The 20,032-nt window shown below is 30.8% G+C and overlaps 1 protein-coding gene across 1 annotated transcript; it reads right to left on the bottom strand.

The window, feature by feature from the left end:
• Nucleotides 1-5,132: 5,132 nt before the first annotated feature.
• Nucleotides 5,133-18,606, bottom strand: LOC145315241 (band 7 protein AGAP004871-like). Its single transcript, XM_080155270.1, has 10 exons — nucleotides 18,501-18,606; nucleotides 17,898-18,002; nucleotides 17,454-17,495; nucleotides 16,413-16,466; nucleotides 12,000-12,079; nucleotides 11,328-11,397; nucleotides 9,708-9,763; nucleotides 8,351-8,429; nucleotides 6,352-6,438; nucleotides 5,133-5,234 (listed from the first exon to the last, which is right to left on the bottom strand). Exons 1-10 carry the CDS (start codon nucleotides 18,585-18,587, stop codon nucleotides 5,133-5,135), a joined length of 762 nt encoding a protein of 253 aa, XP_080011396.1. The 5' UTR covers nucleotides 18,588-18,606.
• Between the last annotated feature and the right edge of the window lie 1,426 nt (nucleotides 18,607-20,032).

Genomic DNA, 20,032 nt, shown 5'->3' with positions numbered 1-20,032 from the left:
ATTATAGAGTTGCTACGCTTTCTAAATCGTACCTTACTACTACAGGAATCATCATGCAAAGTTTGAAATCGATAGGACAATTCTAAAGGGTGTTAAAATAAAAACCAATCGCTTCACTTTTTTCAATATAAACCTTACAGTTTTGGTCCAAAACTAATAAAAATTAATACAATTCATACCCAAGCAATGACTATGAGAAAACAATATTGAATTTTGAATCTACTCACCCTTCCAGAGCACTAGAGCTTAAGACCTAGCCTTTGCAGAGAAATTTGCCCTACGCCGAAAGTGCATATTTTATTACAAATTTGTCTTTTTAAAAACCAATCGCTCACAATTTGAACCACCATAAGTACTTAAAATCTTGGAGATAGATCCTATAATGTTTGGAGTTTTTGATAGGGCATGTAAAAACCTTTCTTTAGACACCTTAACAAGGTTTCTAACACAATCTTAGCCAATTTGGCATCAAAAAGAAAGACCTGGCAATCATCAAGAACTAGGAATAGACAGAGCCGTCATGCCTCAAAGTTGGATGGGAATGTCTTTTTTATGCCAAATCGGCATAGATTGAGTTAGAAACCTTGTTAAGGTGTCTAAAGAAAGGTCTTTACATGCCCCATCAAAAACTCTAAACATTATGGGGTCTATCTCCAAGATTTGAAGTACTTATGGTGGTTCAAATTGTGAGCGATCGGTTATTTTTTTAACACCCTTTAACATGCCTAAATTAACGAATAAAAGCTATCTATCTTGGACGGACGGACGTACGGACGGACGTACGGACCGACCCTAATTATAGAAAAGCTTCGCTTTTAAAAACAACCATTCTTATTTAGTAAAAAAGTAGCACACACTATTTAGGGAATCTTTGAATTTGTAGCTTTCCGCGGACATTAAAATTAGATTTTTAAAGATTATGACCAGTTTTGTTAGACCCGGACGAAGGGCCATTAAAAAATTGTTATAGGAGGCTATACATAATTTTTCAGAATGGCTGAAAACCAGTTTTAATTCTGTTGATGTTAATCGGACTCAAAGAAGAATTGCCTTTGTTTCATATAACTCTTAATGCATTTATTTCTTTGTCAACATGTATGTAATAATCTATTATCAGTGGACACAATACTCAATGAGTTATTTAAGCAAACAAAATTTAGCATAAATGGATATTTAAATCCCAAGGTATTAAATGATCGAGCGTTAGCTCATCATTTAATACCGAAGGATTTAAATATCCATTTATGCTAAATTTTGTTTGCTTAAATAACATTCTATTGCAACAAAAAGGTGATGTTAGCAAATAATTTCTTGAATAAAATCATAAAACGTTTTTTCATTTAATTTTCATTTTTTTCCCTGTTGTGTTTTTATTTGACATTAAAAATAAAAATTATAAAAAATCTTCCAAATCAAAGAGAAAAAATCTTTGAATTATTAGTCAATTTAAGTTCAAAGATTTTTTTATTGTAAAAAGTAAATTTTTTAAAAATATTTTAGAAAAAAAATCTTCTAACAAAAAAAAATTATCATAATCCAAGATGGCGTCAATACATGTAAAATAATATTTTCAAAACAAAAAATTAAAACTTGAATATCTTTTTTCACAGATTGAATTTCAAAAATCGGTCTGAGAGTTTTTCCAAAGTCAGTATGATCTATCTAATGAAAAAGGTTTGAAACTGATAGAACATTTCTTTATACTAAAACATATTTTTTCTCCTGTTTTTTCCCACACTTCCAAAAAATGAAATTCAATGAAAATTAAATGGTTCTCACGTTAAAGAAATTTTCTCACGGGTCCAAAAAATGAATTTAAATGAAAATCATATGTACCATTTAAATCAAAATAAATGGTTCCCACATTCTAAACATTTTCCCACGCTTGACATTCTTGAAAAATGCTAAATAAATGGACATTTAAACAAACCAAAGATCGCGTTTTTTGCAATGGAATGACTATTTTATTTAAATATTCGTGGAAAGTTGTCTGTAATTCGATACTTTACATGATTTACCAGTAAGGATGAGATCCTATTCCACCGATATTAATCGGTTTCGAAGCTGTACTGGAAATTCTATTAAATTTCCATGACAAGCCAATTTATGTAGTCTTGACATTAACAAAACATTCAACTCAATGTTTATTAAGTACATCTGTCTTACCGTTCCTATTGCCACAAATTAAGCATTGTTAAAATTGCCATATAAGTTTTAAATCTTAGCTAAAGATTCTCACAGCTTAGTAACTCTATTTTAAAATGATTAAGTATTTTGAAATAATATTAATTTTTAGCTAAAATATTTGATTCCTTGAATAATCTAAAACATTAATTATATTAGGTTCAATTTTTAGGCTAGACTATGTGTTAGTTTCCTTAGCCTTACATGCATATTTTTAATGGAATAAGTAAGATTTAGATAGCACTAGGCTGAGATAAGAAAGTTTATAGGATTTAGCGAAATGGGTACTTAAATGGTATTGTGTGCTTTTTAGAGTAACCTGTCTAGATTTTGTATTGGGTCTCTGAAATCTATAATAGCGTCGGAAAAATAAAAGGTAATTTGCTAGCAGACGAAAAGGGTCCTTAAACTTTTGCCAGGTAGAATTGTATGGATTATACATTTATTACTAAAATTTGCACTGAAAAATAGATTAGATAATCTTTATTACGTAAAAACAATACAAAAGTACAAAACTACATAAGATGATTGTTTACTTCATAGGACAGGATTAAAGTACCAGAAAAATAATGAATATTTCAAAGCAGACAAAGATTTAAGTACAAAAAATGCGCAAAACATAGGTATGAAAAATTTGTATTGTTAAAAGTATTGGGGGTAAACATTCCAACTAAATTTAGATTTCTGTTTGAAATCCCCGATTTTAGACTAGGGTCAAAACTTTTAGTGATTTTATTTTTGCTGACGTTTAGACATTTCATACATAACACCCACCCCCCCCTCCCACCCCACCCAAACCCAATCTTAAACTTGATCCAAATGATTCTACTTTCTTTAATTCTTGTCTGCTTTGTAATATGAATTATTTTTCAGAACCTTTATCCCTGTGTCCTTAATTAGTTGAATCACAGACAGTAAAATTGACATTTATTAGGAAAAATGTGCTTTTTATTCATTAATCATTATTTTGTAAGATTAATTACTTAATTTAAATAATTAATCATGTATCTTTTGTGTTTTTTTTTTATTAAAATTTTGTTACTTCTATATTTTATCTACCTATACTTTTATTTAGAATTTATGAACATTTCCTATTAGAAAAAGCAACTAATTATCATTGGACTTTTGAATATCTCCTCACCCCCAAGATAGATTAAAACCTGCAGGGTTGAGGAGGTTATTATGATCAAGATATTAGTATCAAAATACTTTTACAATATAAAATGTATGCGCCCATAGGATCTAGAGGCTCTCTATTTAAAGATGTAAAAATTAGCCAAAAACTATCCAAAGGCTTAGATATATAAATCAAATAGCCCATAACATCCCCTTACATGGAGAATCCTATCGGTTCAAGAGTTGTTAAAATATTAAGCTTCAGACAAAAAAAACCTTACTACTTTATATAATAGAATATTGATATGTGACTAAAATTTGAATCATCAATATTGCTTGATAGGCAGGTTCTCGATGGTTACAGCAGTCGCAGCTAAATCTTGGCAGCCGGGGTTAGGTATAATTCTCGGAACAGCTGTTAAATCCTATCAAATGATGGATTTATTTTATTGTAGTTGTTTCTAGTAACTAAAGAAATTGTTCATTAAAACTCAGGGATATTAAAGGATAAGACAATAAATTGATATGTGTTCCCAATGATGATATGCAAAATCACATCTTTCTGTTAAGTTTGGAACCAATCAATTAAAATTCCATAAACAGTTAGGGAGTTGAATCCATTTTTATAGAAGCAGAAATATAATCTATGATTATGGTTTGGACCCTTTAAAACTGTAATCTACCCTTCCACTTTCCCCTCTCTTGGTGAAGATATCTTCAACGATTTTTGAAATGTAAGATTTCACTTTTGCCTCTCTTGGTAAAGATATCTTCAACGCCGATACGATTTTTGAAATGTACATTTTATATCAGCGGAAAGCCGTTTATAATACGATGAAAGAAATAACTATTAATTTTTCCGTAAAATTCTATTAAGATGTAAAGATTTTTGCAAAATTGTTATGATACTTAAACATTACTGTTCTTGTTTAATTTTTTAAAAATCGCGTCTCTATAAATAATTCCATCCCTGGCTGCTTTGGTGCTTCATAATTCTTGAGGAGGACACAGGCGATACAATTTCCTTCTGTGGCGCCGGGGTTGGGGGGAATACTTCATTTAGCCTAAATATTGGTTGTTAACTTTTTAAAGTAGTTGTTCTTTGTCTGAAATTGTGTGTTTATCTGTTTCCTTCCGATTTTGATGTCTGTAAAGCTGTCTTATTGCTTTTTGCTTCTTTATGTGTTTTTTCTCTCTCCTTAGGTATCATTCTCCCTTTCATTTTTTTCTTTTCATTTTTCTCATACTTTCTCGCTTAACCTAAGTATATCTCCCTCTGTACATCTATCACTTTCCATCATTGTTTCTCTATCTAATTAGCTATATAATTATATATCTAGAAATCTTAAAATGATATTAATTTATACTTATCTATCTCTCTATCTATCTACATGGGTAAAAATCTAGAAATGATGTCAATTGGTACTGGAAATCTGATGGTAGAATTTTTCTATCTACCTCTCTATCTATCTACATATCTATCTCTCTATCTATCTAACTGGCTAGGTAGAAATCTAGAAATGATGTCAATAGGTACAGGGAAAATGATGGTAGAATTCTTCTCAGCAGAAATATTGTATCTATCTATCTACTTAGCTAATATCTATCTACCTGGGTAGAAATCTAGAAAGATGTCAATAGGTACTGGAAATATGATGGTAGCTTTCTTATCATCAGAAATATTGTATCTATCTATATATCTACTTAGCTAATATCTATCTACCTGGGTAGAAATCTAGAAATGATGTCAATAGGTACTGGAAATATGATGGTAGAATTCTTCTCAGCAGAAATATTGTTTCTATCTATATATCTACTTAGCTAATATCTATCTACCTGGGTAGAAATCTAGAAATGATGTCAATAGGTACAGGAAAAATGATGGTAGAATTCTTCTCAGCAGAAATATTATTCAGGGTTTGCAGATATCTCAACTAAAATTAATACAATGTGTCAAGTAAATTATGAATTAGCCTTTACTCAGGGAAGGTAGGAGACGTTGGAATAATTTGGAAACAATCAAATTTTCCCAATTGTTTGCTTAAATTCTATGGAAGTCTAGGTTACTTGGGAAGGGGAAGGGAAGCAAAAAAAATAGCTGAAAGCCATCACACACAATACTTTAATTAATAAATGAAATAAACAGAAAAAAACGCAGTACATATATAAAGTTTCTTGAAAAGGGAAAATCACTTTGTGCTTATTGAGATCTTAAAAGACAGTCAAATATTTTGTATAATTTGATGAATATAAAGGAAAAATAAAAAAATAAAACGTGTTTCAAATAATTATAGAATATGTTTCGTAAAAATATAGCAAAAAAACCTTTTATACAAATCTGTAATTTTATGATTATATAAACGTTTACATATTTTGTTGATGTTTTAAAATTATTCTCATGAAATTGTTGAATAAATAAAATATCTTTTTGATACACAACTACTTGAATAAATTCAAAGTTTTACTGAAATCTGTCATTTGCTAAGCATTCTATGACTTTAAAGAAACTTTAAAAGAAAAAACAAAAAATCCAGTTTTCTTCAAAAAAAATTTCCTGGATGCAATCAGGACTTCAATTGTTTACACAATCTTAGCCTAAAACACCAAAGAACGGCTAACCTGAATAGCAACTGGGCTCGTACTGGTGACATTAGCAGCATGTTTGGGTCGAAAGATGCTTAGGAACAACTTTTCATAATTCTTATGAAGAACAACTAATGTAAGGACTAGCTTTCACTAATAACACCAGAAATACTCTATAGGGCTTAACAGCTTACCTGTAAAGCAGCTCTGCATTCAGTAATCATATCATCAGTACGACGAAGTGCATAACAGCTTACCTGTAAAGCAGCTCTGCATTCAGTAATCACATTATCAGTACGTCAAAGTGCATAACAGCTTACCTGAAGAGCCGCAGGGCTCTCACTGATGACACCAGCAGCATAGCTAGGTGTTAAGATGCTTAATAACAGCTAACCTTAGGGGCAACTTGGCTTTTGCTGATGATAACAACAGCATTTCTATGTGTAAAAATGTTTAAGAACAGCTTACCTGAAGAGCAGCCGGGCTTTCACTGATGACATCAGCAGCATGTCTCAATGCTCTGCTGGCTTTATGTTCTCCTTCAGCAGCTATTACCTAACAAAATAGCAATCAATTAATTAAAAAACAAAACATACAAAGTAAAAATGATTGAGGAAAATCCACTTAAAATCCACCATAAATGTCAATTAAATTATGCACAAGCGTCAATCTTTTCTATTGTAAAATAGTAAGCTGTCTATTTTAAGGGTGTGTAAGAACTTTTGTAAGGAGTAAATTAAACCCTATTTTGAGTTTGAAATGAAACAAATTCCCCTAAAACTAAGGAAATTTGTTTTGACGTTTTCAGAGATCTTTTTTTTAGGGGGGGGGGGGTCTCCATGTGGGAGAGGGGTAAACAGTGACCACCCCCAAACCACAAACCAATTTGACGAAAATGATAAACAATTTATAGATGTTGTCATTCTTGGTCTTCTTAGTATGTCAGTGTATTTCAACAATAATGCTCCCCTCTATATACGCCATATTGTTTTTCTGTTATGCATTTTCGATATCAAAATAGATTTTCAATAATTTCAAAATAATCACTAGAGGAAGATACAAACAATTTGACAAACAAATCCTTGTATAAAAGTAACAGGATTTCTATGTGACTGTCTGTACCGAAGGATCTCACTAACAGCGTAATCGATACATTTATCCTTTACAGTGTAGCTTCTCCTAGATCCTGGGAAAGTTTGTGCTATTTTTAAGGAGGGTAACACCAAAAAAACAACAGAGAACCTACGTACATATATTAGGATGAAACTCTTAGAGGCTAGGGTCGAAGCAACTACTATTACAAACAGTGGTGTGCACAGCATTTCACCACAGGCGTGAAACCATAAAGGGGTTAAAAGAGGGAAAGATAGGTCTACCCAATTTCAATTTTAAGGGAGTTGTTGACACCCCCTTACCGCATGCCACTTATTTCAAAAACAGATCTATGGTATAGTTATATATACAGATGAATACTAGGGTGGGTTGATATTGGACATTTTTTTCTGAAACCAAAGCGTGAATCTGCAAATGATTTTTATGAGTATAATACACATCTGGATGATTTAAAATTTATCCTAAGTCTTAAAACCGCTGACGACCAGACATTCAATTGTATAGCTATTTGTAAATGGGTGTCAAAAATTTATTGAATCAGAGCTATGGCTTCACGGTGCTCCCAGGAAAGGCATTGAGGAGTAGAATCAGGAACTTTTGATCGTTTCAAAAAATCTCGTTCCTTGCCTGAGAAAATCTCAAAAAACCTCAATAAATTGGACAGTTATCAAAAAACCTTTAAAAATGGATATTTTGAAACATACAAAAGTTCCTGATTCTACTCCTCAAGGAATTTCCTGGGAGCACCATGAAGCCATAGTTCTGATTCAATAAATTTTTTACTCTCATTTACAAATAGCTATACAATTGTATGTCTGGTCGTTGGTAAAAGGTTGGTAAATAAAGGGTAAAATATGGCTTTGACTGACTTTGACGGAAATTTTTTATCTAACTGGGGATATGCACAAAAATATTTAGCCCTCTAGCACTAATAGGAACTGAGATAATAAGTGGAGAGGACTTAAAATGTCATCTTTGCATATTTTTTAATTAATGAAATACATTTTTAAGTGGTCGCATTCTAAAAATCAATTTTTTCAAATTCTTTTTCAGTCAGAAATTTTTTTAAAGTTAGTTTTATCTGTTGCACATCCCCTCTTTGTCTAATTCCGATATGAACCCGCCCTAATGAACACCTTCCTGCTTTTTTCAATGACCTTTCTTGTCTGCTAGCAAATTGTTTTCTGGTTCTTGGCTGCGTTAATATTCCTGACACCATTGATTGATTTTCAAATTCCCAATTGAGATTCGACACAAGGTCATTGGGATAGGGAAATACATTATTTAACGATTTCTCCCTTTAGTGTTTTACTCTAATATTTCAAAGACACAATTTGGAGGAAATTTATATTACCTTAGCTCTGGCTTCTCTAGCGGCTTCGGCCTCAGCTGCCATAGCCCGTTGCAGACTTTCTGGCAGTCTTACATCTCGTCTAGAGGTATACAAGTATAGTTATTTATCGCATCGTATTATAGACAGCTTTCCGTGGAAATTGAAATAAAAAAAATAAGTTTATACCAGTTTTGCTATCCTTGAGGGGTCGACAGGTATTATTTTTATGATATTTATTTAGATATTTGTGAAAAATTGTCTGTAATTGAATGCTATACACGTTTTTTTAGTATGGCTGATAACCAGTTAATCCTTCGGATATAAATCGGTTTCGGTATGGGAGTATTCTTGTGCTTTGTACAAAGTTATTCTAAGGCATAGACGTCCAAGGATGGGGATAGGGAGTGTTTACCCCCCTCAAACTTTGAAACACATCAATTTTTTTTTCTTAATAAACCATTTATTATTTTATTCATTAACATCGTTTAAAATTTATTCACTTGAGAATATAAACTCTGATTTGGACAATTCAAGTTTTTCTTGACGTGTAAAAGAAGGATAAAAGATTTCCATAGGTAAATGCTTATATTTAAACATTTCAAAAAAGTTATTCCTGTAGTATTTAGGTACAATTTAGAAAGCGTAGCAACTCTATAAACAATACCAGAATGTCCGTACGTTCATTTTAAACACGTCGATTTATTCCTTTTTAACAACAAATTTGTATGTTATATTATTATCCGATTGATCTGATTTTTGTAATACTGATTCCTGTACAATGTTATAAGCGAAGCATCTTTATAATCAAGTCCTAAAAATGTAAGTATGTCCTTAAACATTATCCTGTATTTCAGCAGATTTTAACAAATTTATTTGCAATTTTTTCGATTTCTTTACTTTTATATACCGATTAATGAGTTCTGATACTATAAAAGTGTTCATGTTCGTTTGTCCTTCCGTTTTAGAGCTTCGATTTTATGGAAGTTGTCATCCTTGTTAGAACAAAATATTGTGGCATGTCCTCTAGACTCCAAAGGATATAGTTATTCCAAATTGTATTCTAACTTGAACTGACAGGTACCTAAAGTTTTATAAAACACGTTCTCTTATTTGTTGACTTAAAACTTTCATATTACTGATATGTCAGACGCAATAAGAAATTTGCCGTAAAAGTGAATTAAAATTAAGGACTTCTTAAATAGTTAGTGCATTCATAGGCCCTGTTGATTTCTTTAGCTGATGATGCGCGCGCCAATGGGAAAAAATTTAATTTAATCAAAAATGAAATCATACTAAAGTTGCATTGTCGGAAAGCAACGTGGTACAGACTAGCCTATTGTAGAGAAGCCTTGCTCTTAAAAAACTAAATAATTCTTACACTTCAACTCTTTCAACTTTCACTCCCCAGGGGTCAGTAGCCTCGTCAAGAGATAACTAGATAAATAGATAGATATATATATATATATATATATATATATATATATATATAGATAGATAGATAGATAAATAGATAGATAGAACGATAGAACGATAGATAGATAGATAGATAAATAGATTGATAGATAGATAGATAGATAGATAGATAGATAGATAGATAGATAGATAGATAGATAGATAGATAGATAGATAGATAGATAGATAGATAGATAGATAGATAGATAGATAGATAGATAGATAGATAGATAGATAGATAGATAGATAGATAGATAGATAGATAGATAGATAGATAGATAGATAGATAGATAGATAGATAGATAGATAGATAGATAGATAGATAGATAGATAGATAGATAGATAGATAGATAGATAGATAGATAGATAGATAGATAGATGGATAGATAGATAGATAGATATAAATTTTTGGATCATCAAAACTAACTCAGCGAGTTAGCGACAATGATGCGCTAGTACCCAAAGTCCGTCAGAACCTGCTAAATTCTTGCACATTCCCTTTAATCAAGTACCTAAAGTAGTCTCCTAAAAATTGAACATTCGATCCATTGTCCCCTCCCTTACTCCCTGGACTTAAATATTTGATATTTGTGGAAGCATTTATGCCATTTCTAATTTCAATGGTGTTCGTACATTACATGAAAAAAGTTAATAGTAAGTTAAAGAATTGATTGAGTTTTTAAAATAGTTAAAAATAAATGAATAAATGTGAATACTTGTATTGTAAATAAATAACTCAATAGGATAAGTATAACAACTTTTTAAGAGAAAACATTTTACTCGTAAAATGATTAAAAACATTGGATTTGTTGTTGCATCTTAACTGGGATATTCTCTCTATTGCCTATCTTTTCAACCAATTGCTTTAAAGAAGATGATTATGTTTATCATAATCGATATTGTAGGCACTCCATTACTCTTGAATTTCCTCCAGACTTTAGCAAATATTTATCTTCTAAGAATTAATAGAAAGTGTATCATGCAACTGCCAGCTATTTTAAAACCACCAAAAAATATGATGCTTTTAAGAAACATTCAACATATTATCTTTTTTTTATTCATGGAATTAAATTACTGCAATAACTCAATAATTCGTCACTTCCTGTGGGGGTACATTGGTGTTAACCCCCCTCCAACTTTGAAAAAAATGAAAAAAAATTTGGGGGTGCCTACCCCAAATTCGTTTTTTTTTGGGGGGGGATAATCCCCACTTTACCCCCCCCCCCCCCATTGGACGTCTTTGCTTTCCAATTTTACAATTCAATTTTCAACTTTAGAATATTATGATATTTAAATTAGAGTTTTATAATTTAAATTAAAGAAAGAACACTAATTTAACCAACTAATATAACTTAAAACACAGGGAATAAGGATATGTTTCTGCTGACCTAATTATGGGTAATAGTAGTGGATAGAGGATGGGAAAGATCATTATTTAGTCAGCTAAAAGTTTTACCCTATATGAGTACATGATAATAATATATGATCCAAGTAATAATATATCGACTGTATTACAAATATTAATAATCTTCACAAAAAATTCTACCTGCATGTCATGGGCTATGGATTCTCTATCTGATAAAATTTCTTGCAGAGATTTTGTTCCCAAAACATTTCTGAAATATAATAAGGATGATCATATACAATAGTAGTAGATTTTAGGATAGCAATGTTTATTTTTGGTCATAATGTTCATGAAAATATCATGCAATTTGTCCGAAATAACAGCATTGGAATAATATATCAGCAAATTATAAAATTAATAAAAAAAATAAACATTCTTTGAAACAATGTACCAAAGTAAAAAAATACTGAAAAGTACACAAAAACAAAGGTTGTTAAGTAAAGAGGTCAACGGCGCAAGTTTTGACTTTTACTGTGTTATAATAAGAAATTTTTCATAAAAAGGGGAACCTCACAAAAATTTCTGGCCATCTAGTTTCATCAGTAGTTGAGAGGGGATGAGAATTAGTTATTTATTATAGACAACTTTCCGCAAATAGTAAATTAATAGATTATAAGTTTAATTCCAGTTTAGTTAGCCCCGAGGGCCCGGCCTAACAAAACACGTATTAATTTCATAATTTGTGATTGATTTGATTGGTAAATTGTCTGTATAAATACGATTCTACATATAATTTTCGAGAATGGCTGAAAACCGGTTCTTATCCAGTGGATATTAATTGGTTTCTAAGCCATTAGAATGAGGTTTTCTCACCTTAGAGTTGTGGCTGCCAAAAGCCTTGTAGATTTTCCATAATCGTCAACATTGGCCACACAAGAGGTGGCATTACTCACCTTAAATTAATACATACAGACTTTTTTTTTAATATATTGGTGTCAGCCAAAAAAAATATGTTTGAGGAAAAATTGTAAAAAGTTCTTAAAACCGGTTCTAATCCAGCGGATGTTAATCAGTTTCGTAGGCATATTGGAAGAAAGAAGTTTCCGTTTAATTATGTGTAAACCACGTACGGATATGATTTAGAGGAGTAGCTTAAAATTCAAATAAGTTTAAAATATAATTCCCCCTTGAAACCATAGTTGGATTTAAAATCTATAGAATATTATTTTCCCTAATTCTAAAGGCCAGGGGAATTTTATTTTCATCTTATAACTAATTCATTTTAAACTTTGTTGAGAAGAGTTCATAAATATAGAGGGTTTTACACATTTGGCACTTACTACACACCCTTTTTTTCAAATAAATTGACATATTTTTTTACTATATTAAACCTGCGGGTCTACCCAATATATCGTAACCTAACCTGTCCTGAAGTAATAAATAAACAAATAAAAAAAACTACCTTTCTCTATTTTTAAATTATGTGTCTTAATAGGGTACTTTTCTAGTAATATTTATCAGGAAATATTTCAATGTCTTATGTCGACTAATAAACTAAAGTAGACATGGTAGATGACATTACAATTTACATAATGTTAAAAAACTTAAGTCAATTGCCGATAAATTGATATACATTCCCTATGATGATATACAATATTACCCCTTCCTTATATTACAATAAGTGGTTTAAACGTTGGGACAATTAACTAAACGAACCAACCAATAGACATTTAATAAAAGATGTTAAGCCAATAAATAAGAAAACGTTATCATAACACTTTGTGGATAAGTGTAATAAACAGCACAATGTCCCCATCCTCCCTGATAGCGTAGTAGCGTAGCAATGAAAATCATTATCCGCAATCAGGCGCATTTACAAAAATGCGGCTAACGTACACTCATAGAATTCAGGGCTTGCATGTTTAATATGATTAAAAATTAATTTCAATGAGTAAATTATTTTTGTTTATCCTTTATTTTAGAAAATAAAACAGAGAAAAATATTCTAATATATTAAAATATAAGTATAATATAATACAGGGAACTTAAGGGATAAGACAATAAAACATAAGTTGATTTACAGCCCAAAAAAAAATATGATAAACAAAATCTGTATAGATTAGAATTAATGGTTAGAAACCTTGAACATCGCTAGTTTAAACCAACCAATCATAATTTAATTAATTATGGCTGTTATAAAACATTGTAATCTTTATATAAAAGTAACAGGATATCTGTTCTGTATGTCTGTTTGTTTTTCCCCAGAACAATACACACCCCCTATCGACACTCCCTCCCAAACCTTTAGTGTACCTAGAGGCCTCTAGGGGTTTATCTAATAGTTGTATATGAAGGGAACATGAGCTAAAGAGTTTTTAATTTCATGCAGTTCAGTTGAGTTATAAATTAAATGTTGTTTCTAAATTCTTTCATTCTTTAATTTGTTTATCAGAATACCATTCTCTTTTTAAATTGACAAAAACTGAGGGATTTATAAACTTTAAATGTCATCAAATTAAGGAAAATTGATAAGACTGTTCCAGTTTTTTTTCTCATAAAGATTTATTTGAATTAGGTAAAGGTTTTACAAAAATACACTATGCTTTCTTTTCATTTCCAAAATTTTGTTTGTTATATTTTTGAATTACTAACGATTGCGCATCTAGGAAATCTGTCAGAAGGGGGCAGAAAAATTAGCCTAGAACTAACCCAATGCCTATGTCTAAAAATGAAAATAGCCTAAAACCAGAAACCTAAGTGAAGCTTTCCTAAAATATAGTACTCAATAAGTTATGTAGTTATTGAAATTTTAAGATTCAGACAAAAAACTTTACTAAATTATATCATGGTACGATGGTTATTTAATGAAGTCAAATGAATACCGAAAATTCTAAAGATAATGTTGTAAAAATCTAACAAGTCACATTGTAAGATAAGATATTACACTGAGCTTACTAAATTAACTTAACACGCTTTGAACAGTAGCAGGGGAAACGTATTTAAACATGATAGTTTTAGGATCTACAGTGTACAAATATAATCAATATATTGAATTAACATTTAATTATGACTTTTTAAAATGAAAGAGTCTAATGTCAATTGAATATTTTGATCTACAAAAAAGTATCTTACTTTGTCAAAACCTGGTATGGACGGTTATCATTTAATTTCAGATTACAGAATTGTTAAAGTTTTTAATGGTTTTTTTCGAAGCCATGGTTCTTGAATGGTTAGCAATTGACTACTACATAAAAAACATCAAGCTTGACAATAAAAAATTCAGAAAAATAAATGTGTCGAGTGGTTTATCATATCATTAAATACTTCCAGATTTTTTAATAAAATACTTGAAAGGTTTACAACTATTTGGGGGGAGTGTGTCACCACCCTATCAAGACAAATTGACCTAGAATTAAATAACCTTACTAAATATTTGTTTACTTTTCTTTTTAAAATTGTTTCAAGTGCCTCTAGGGGTGTAGCCGCCAGTAAAAGGTAAAGTAAAATCATATTTTTACAGTCACAGTGGTAAAAAATGTAAACTTATTCCCTCTCTTGAAATTTTATATTATTTGATCAAAGTGGCTCCACTCTACAATCCAACAAATTTTAATAAATAGCAACCATGGAAAATTGAATATAACTTCATTGTTATTGTATTAAAGTAAAAGATTATAGGAAGCATGAGCTATATGTAACATTGCCCACAGATTTTGTAATGGGTCTTTGAAATCAGCTATTAGCTTCGGAATTATAAATATAGCCCAGTCCTTACATCAGAACAGAAAGCAATATGCTAGCAAACGAAAAGTGTCTCTACCACTTGGGCCATGTAGTTATTTGGATTATAAAACTTTGTTTTTACATTTATTGTTATCAACTAAATTGCAACAGAAATAAAGTAGTCATAACTGACACATTATCGCCGTATTCTTGTATGAATAATGTTTCATGTATGTCTTCAAAACCGATTTATATCCAATGGATTAGAACTAGCTCTTGACCATACTAAAAAATCATGTATTGCATTGAATTACAAACAATTTTCCGCTCATATATTGAAATAAAAATCATAACATTAATACTAGTTTTGTTCGCCCAGGCATTCGGCCCCTTGGGGTAGAGCTATACTTTTTATAATCTTATAATTTTTTATTTTACACTCCGAGGAAAGGTGTCTATAATGCAATGCAATAAACAACTATTACGTTCTTCTATCTTTTCAATTATTGATTTTTTCCCGCTATTTTTTATATAGTTTTATTTGTTGGAATAAGATATGTTGCTTTGATGATAGCAATGAATAGAAAATAAATCACGATATATCAAATTCAGAAAAATATGTGGAAAAATCTTTTTTACTTTATTTGAATTATTTTTATCCTTTCTTTTGTACAAATCTTTTATTAATATTACTATTTATAAAATCCTAAGTTAAATAAGATTGTTATAATATACAGATTATAAAAAGATAAGTAATATATCACTTAGTTTTACCCTTTAAAGTAACAGGATGTCTTTGTGTGTGTGTGTAGATTAAAAAATCGTTAACCGATGAACCGATATAGTTCTCCATTACAGATAAGCTTCTCATATGTCCAACGAAGGTATTTGGGGAACGTACCAGCACTCTCCAAAGAAAAATCGTCTGTATGAAAAAACATATGCCTTTAACATCTTTTTTTTATATGCTCAAATAAAGTTAAAAGGAAAATGTCTAGCTCCATATTATATTCTGGATAATAAATATCTATTTCCGATTCTATTAAGAGTGTAATTAACATCAAATAAAGTTGAATATCATTTTGAATACAACAAATTCTCTATAATCATGGCATGGCCTACTGTTCGCAACAAAGGCTAGGGAAAATTGTTGTTTTTCTTCTATTTAGTTAATAATTTTTAGGATTACAGAGCTGCCTCATTTATAATAATGCACCTTGATATACTAGGAATTATTATAACAAAAATTAGACCAATAGGATAATTATATCACAGAACAAAACTGTAGTCAATTTTTAGAAAATCCACACGTTTTAAATAATGACACGGATTTTCTGGTTACGATTATAGAGTTGCTCTGCTTTCTAAACAGTATCTAACTGTTATGTTATAGGAATCGATTTAAAGTTTGAAATCGATGGACAATTATAGAAAAGCTTTATCTTTTAAAAGATACTGAAGTAGTTCATAACCAAAAAACGATTTGTTGTTAACTTTTAGGTAAGCATCAGGTTTTCGGCTAGTTTGTGAGTATGGTGAAATTAGTACAAGAATTAATAATACCTTATAGTAAAGAATGGCATCTACATGTATGGTCACTGAATCTTTGGTCAATATCTAAATACAAATTTGGGGTATAGTCCCTTTCGTGACAACGCCTCTTAAGGGGCGTGTTGTCGTATTTTCACAATGGCTTTTGATAGGTTATTTTAGGTTAGGTTAGGTCTTATTAGGTGAGGTAATTGGCCCCGCAGGGTTAGAGCAGGGGCTAGAAAGTGGAGAATAGCTACTGTGAAAATACGACGAAACGCCTCTTAAGAGGCGTTGTCACGAAAGGGACTACACCCCAAATTATTAATTCTTATAACAAAACTACTATATATTTATCAGTTATTTTCTGTATATCTAATATCATATTTACAAATTATGTATATTCATTTTGGAATAAAGGCTACTCTATAACTAACAGTTTCTTTGTATCATTCCTTTATACGCTCAGGCAAAATATAATTTGCGTTTTAAAGTCAAAAGTTAACATATAGCATTAGTCCCTTTTTAAAACTAACTCATTCTTTAATTATGAAATCTAAAGAAATTAACATAGACTTTCTAACCGAATAATCAAATTTCGAAAGTTATATGGTTCAACTTATTAATTAAACTTACTAGCCCGTTAAGAGTAATGATTCTAGATCAATGAGTTTCAAAACGAAAGCGCTATTCTAACAATGTCGATAAAATGATAACAGTTTAATATATACAGATGTAGAACACAATGAAATGTATTAACTCTTCACATACAGAAATCTTGTGTTAAATGTTTTGTTAATGTCAAGACTACATAAATTGTTATAGTTTTTATCGTATCGTACTAAAGACAATTTTCGCGGATAATCAAAGGCAAAATTATAAGATTAAATCCTGTTTTGTTTGCCAAAGGGACTAAAGTCACGGACCAAAAAACTACAATGAAATTTTTATTTTATTGTTCGTGAAAAATTACATATGATACATTACGATACATGATTTTTAGTTTGGCTCCGACCCGTTTTGAATCCAGTGGATATTATTTGGTTTCGAAGCCATACTGGAATAAAAGATTACCTCCTGTGGGGGCACATCAAAAGTTACAACTCTCATATCAACCTAAAAATTAAAACTTTTGAAAGCATGCACAGATTTTTAAAATCTTTTATTTTAGAATTAACTTGAAAAATAATATATACTAATTACTAATTGAAGTACAGACTTTCCAGTAATAATTATAGAGTTTCTACACTTTTCAAAGGTTATCTTATTGATAATGGAACCCAATATAAGGTGTGAAAGAATGATTTTAACATTTCTAGATTAACTATTACACAATTATGACCTTAATATATTATAAGTATTTTACTGAAAGTAAACCAGAGATTAATTGATATACGGGCCCAATCATGAAACAAAATTACCACTTCTATCGAATTTATTGGTTGAAAAATTTGGAACTAACCAAACAAAATTTACCTAGCCCTGGATGGACAGACACAACATATGAAGGAAACATACCTTAGTATAATTATCAACACATGGTAGAATAAAGAATATTCCAGGTCCTCTAGCTCCACCCTTTAACAGCCTACCAAGTCGGAATATTACTGCTCGTTCGTATTCCTATACACGTTATTTTTATTTAGGGAATATCTTATATGATAGGTATGGCTAACATGCAAATGAAACTCTAATTGTATGTAAAAAGAAGAGGGAGTTGAGGGTTAAATAAAGTGAGAGAAAAAGGATGAAAACATCCATATGAAGCGAATCACTAAATCAAGAATGGACAAACAGACAAAGTGAGTTATAGATCAGGTGTTCTGAAAGAGAAAGAATATGCGATCAAATATATCTTTGTGTCAAGTAATCTTTGTCTTTTGAAGCATGTCCGACAGATAGGACCATGTAAATTATATACTGGATTTTCATACGTACTGAAAATCATCACCCAAAGTTTCAGCCGTCTACTTTGAAAAGCAGCCGAGGAAAAACTTATCCCTTAAGAAAAACGGACGGACAGATAAAGTTAATCATAGAGTAACTTCGCTACTAAAAATAGAGATTTAAATATAATTCTTTTATTTAATAGGAAGTACAAAATAAAGTATAAATTGTAACCTGTACAACTTTAATCGTCATCAACAAAGAAACAGGAAGAGTTAGGAGCACAAGCAACAGTGATAGTCCGCTGATAAGAAAGGACATTATACCAGGCGCCTCGCCTGTAGCTAAAATATAAGTAGTATAGGTCTTTATTTGATTATACATATGCAATGAATGGTAATTAAAGAAAAAGCCTCAATATAACATTCATAGAAATAAAATGCTTTATTTCTGAGTTTTTTCCCCAAATAATATCTTCATAGACTAAATATAAAGAGTCATTACTATAAACTCCGAATACTCAAAATGTTCTTTCCGACTAACTTACACACCATCCAAATTTTAAAAATCAGATTTTGTAAGTAAAAAAAATAATTTCAGAACCCTATTTTTTTTATTATTTCAATAATACTTAACTTTGTTAATTGAGGGATTGTGTTTTATATTTATTAGATAATTGAGGTATAGTCCCTTTCGTGGCAACGCACCTTAAGGGGCGATTCTTTTTATTTTTCACAGTAGGTTTTCTCCTACTTCTAGCCCCTGCGGGGGGCTCTAACCCTGTGGGGAAATCACCTAACCCAATATAACCTAACTTAACCTAAAATGACCTATAAAAAGCTATTTTGAAAATACGACGAATCGCCCTTTAAGGGGCGTTGCCACGAAAGGGACTATTACCGATAATTGTTATTTTCATATTTTTTCGTTTTTTAATTGTCCGTAAACAATGCAGTGCATTAATTTTCATCATGGTTTAGAACATTATTTCTCCAAACTCTTATATACATATATGTAAGTTTATGCAAGAGGTGAGACACTGTTTGTAAGACTAGTCCCCAAAGTTTTGTAGTAACATTTTATTATTCGTTGGTTTAACAACTTTTGGAACCTTTATTGAATTTGATTTATTGATACATTAAGTTAAGTATCACCCATGTGGATGTTTATTAATTTATCAGCCATTGTCTTATCCCTTTAGATCCTGAGGTTTGTGCCTAGACTTTTGAGATATAGTGTTACTAATGAGATGAGACATGTGTGAATCTCTCAAGATATGGTATAAACAATATAAAAAACAAATATTAGTTCACGTCCACGATTCATAAAGAAACAAAAACTTCATCTATAATTCAAAGTAGCTATATGTCTGAAGATTAAGATCTTGGTAATCGCTGAACCGATTGGGCTGTTCAGTTCAGGGAGTATACCTTCTGTTCTGTGGTGGTTTTCAGCTTTTTTTTCTCCCCCCCCCCTTCCCATAAAAAAAGGAAAAAACATCCCCACCCCTTTTAATTTTGTTAGCACGGGCCTTTGGACAATCGCAGGTTACAAATCTCGTTTAAATCTATTAATCTGTCATTTTAATAACCGCGGAAAATTATCTATGATACAATTCAGTAAATAAACTTTTTTCGGTTTTTATTTTTATTCAAGAATAATTGTTCTGTTCTTACCACAAGAATATTCATTAGGCAACAAGAACAATTATGTTCTTTGGGCGGAGATAAGAATGTTAGAAAGTAAATAGAAAAAATGGATATAAA

This window comes from Acartia tonsa, chromosome 3 (genome assembly GCF_053477335.1).
Source record: "Acartia tonsa isolate MP-2025a chromosome 3, ASM5347733v1, whole genome shotgun sequence".
Taxonomy (NCBI): domain Eukaryota; kingdom Metazoa; phylum Arthropoda; class Copepoda; order Calanoida; family Acartiidae; genus Acartia; species Acartia tonsa.
This window is presented reverse-complemented; position numbering and strand designations above follow the sequence as displayed.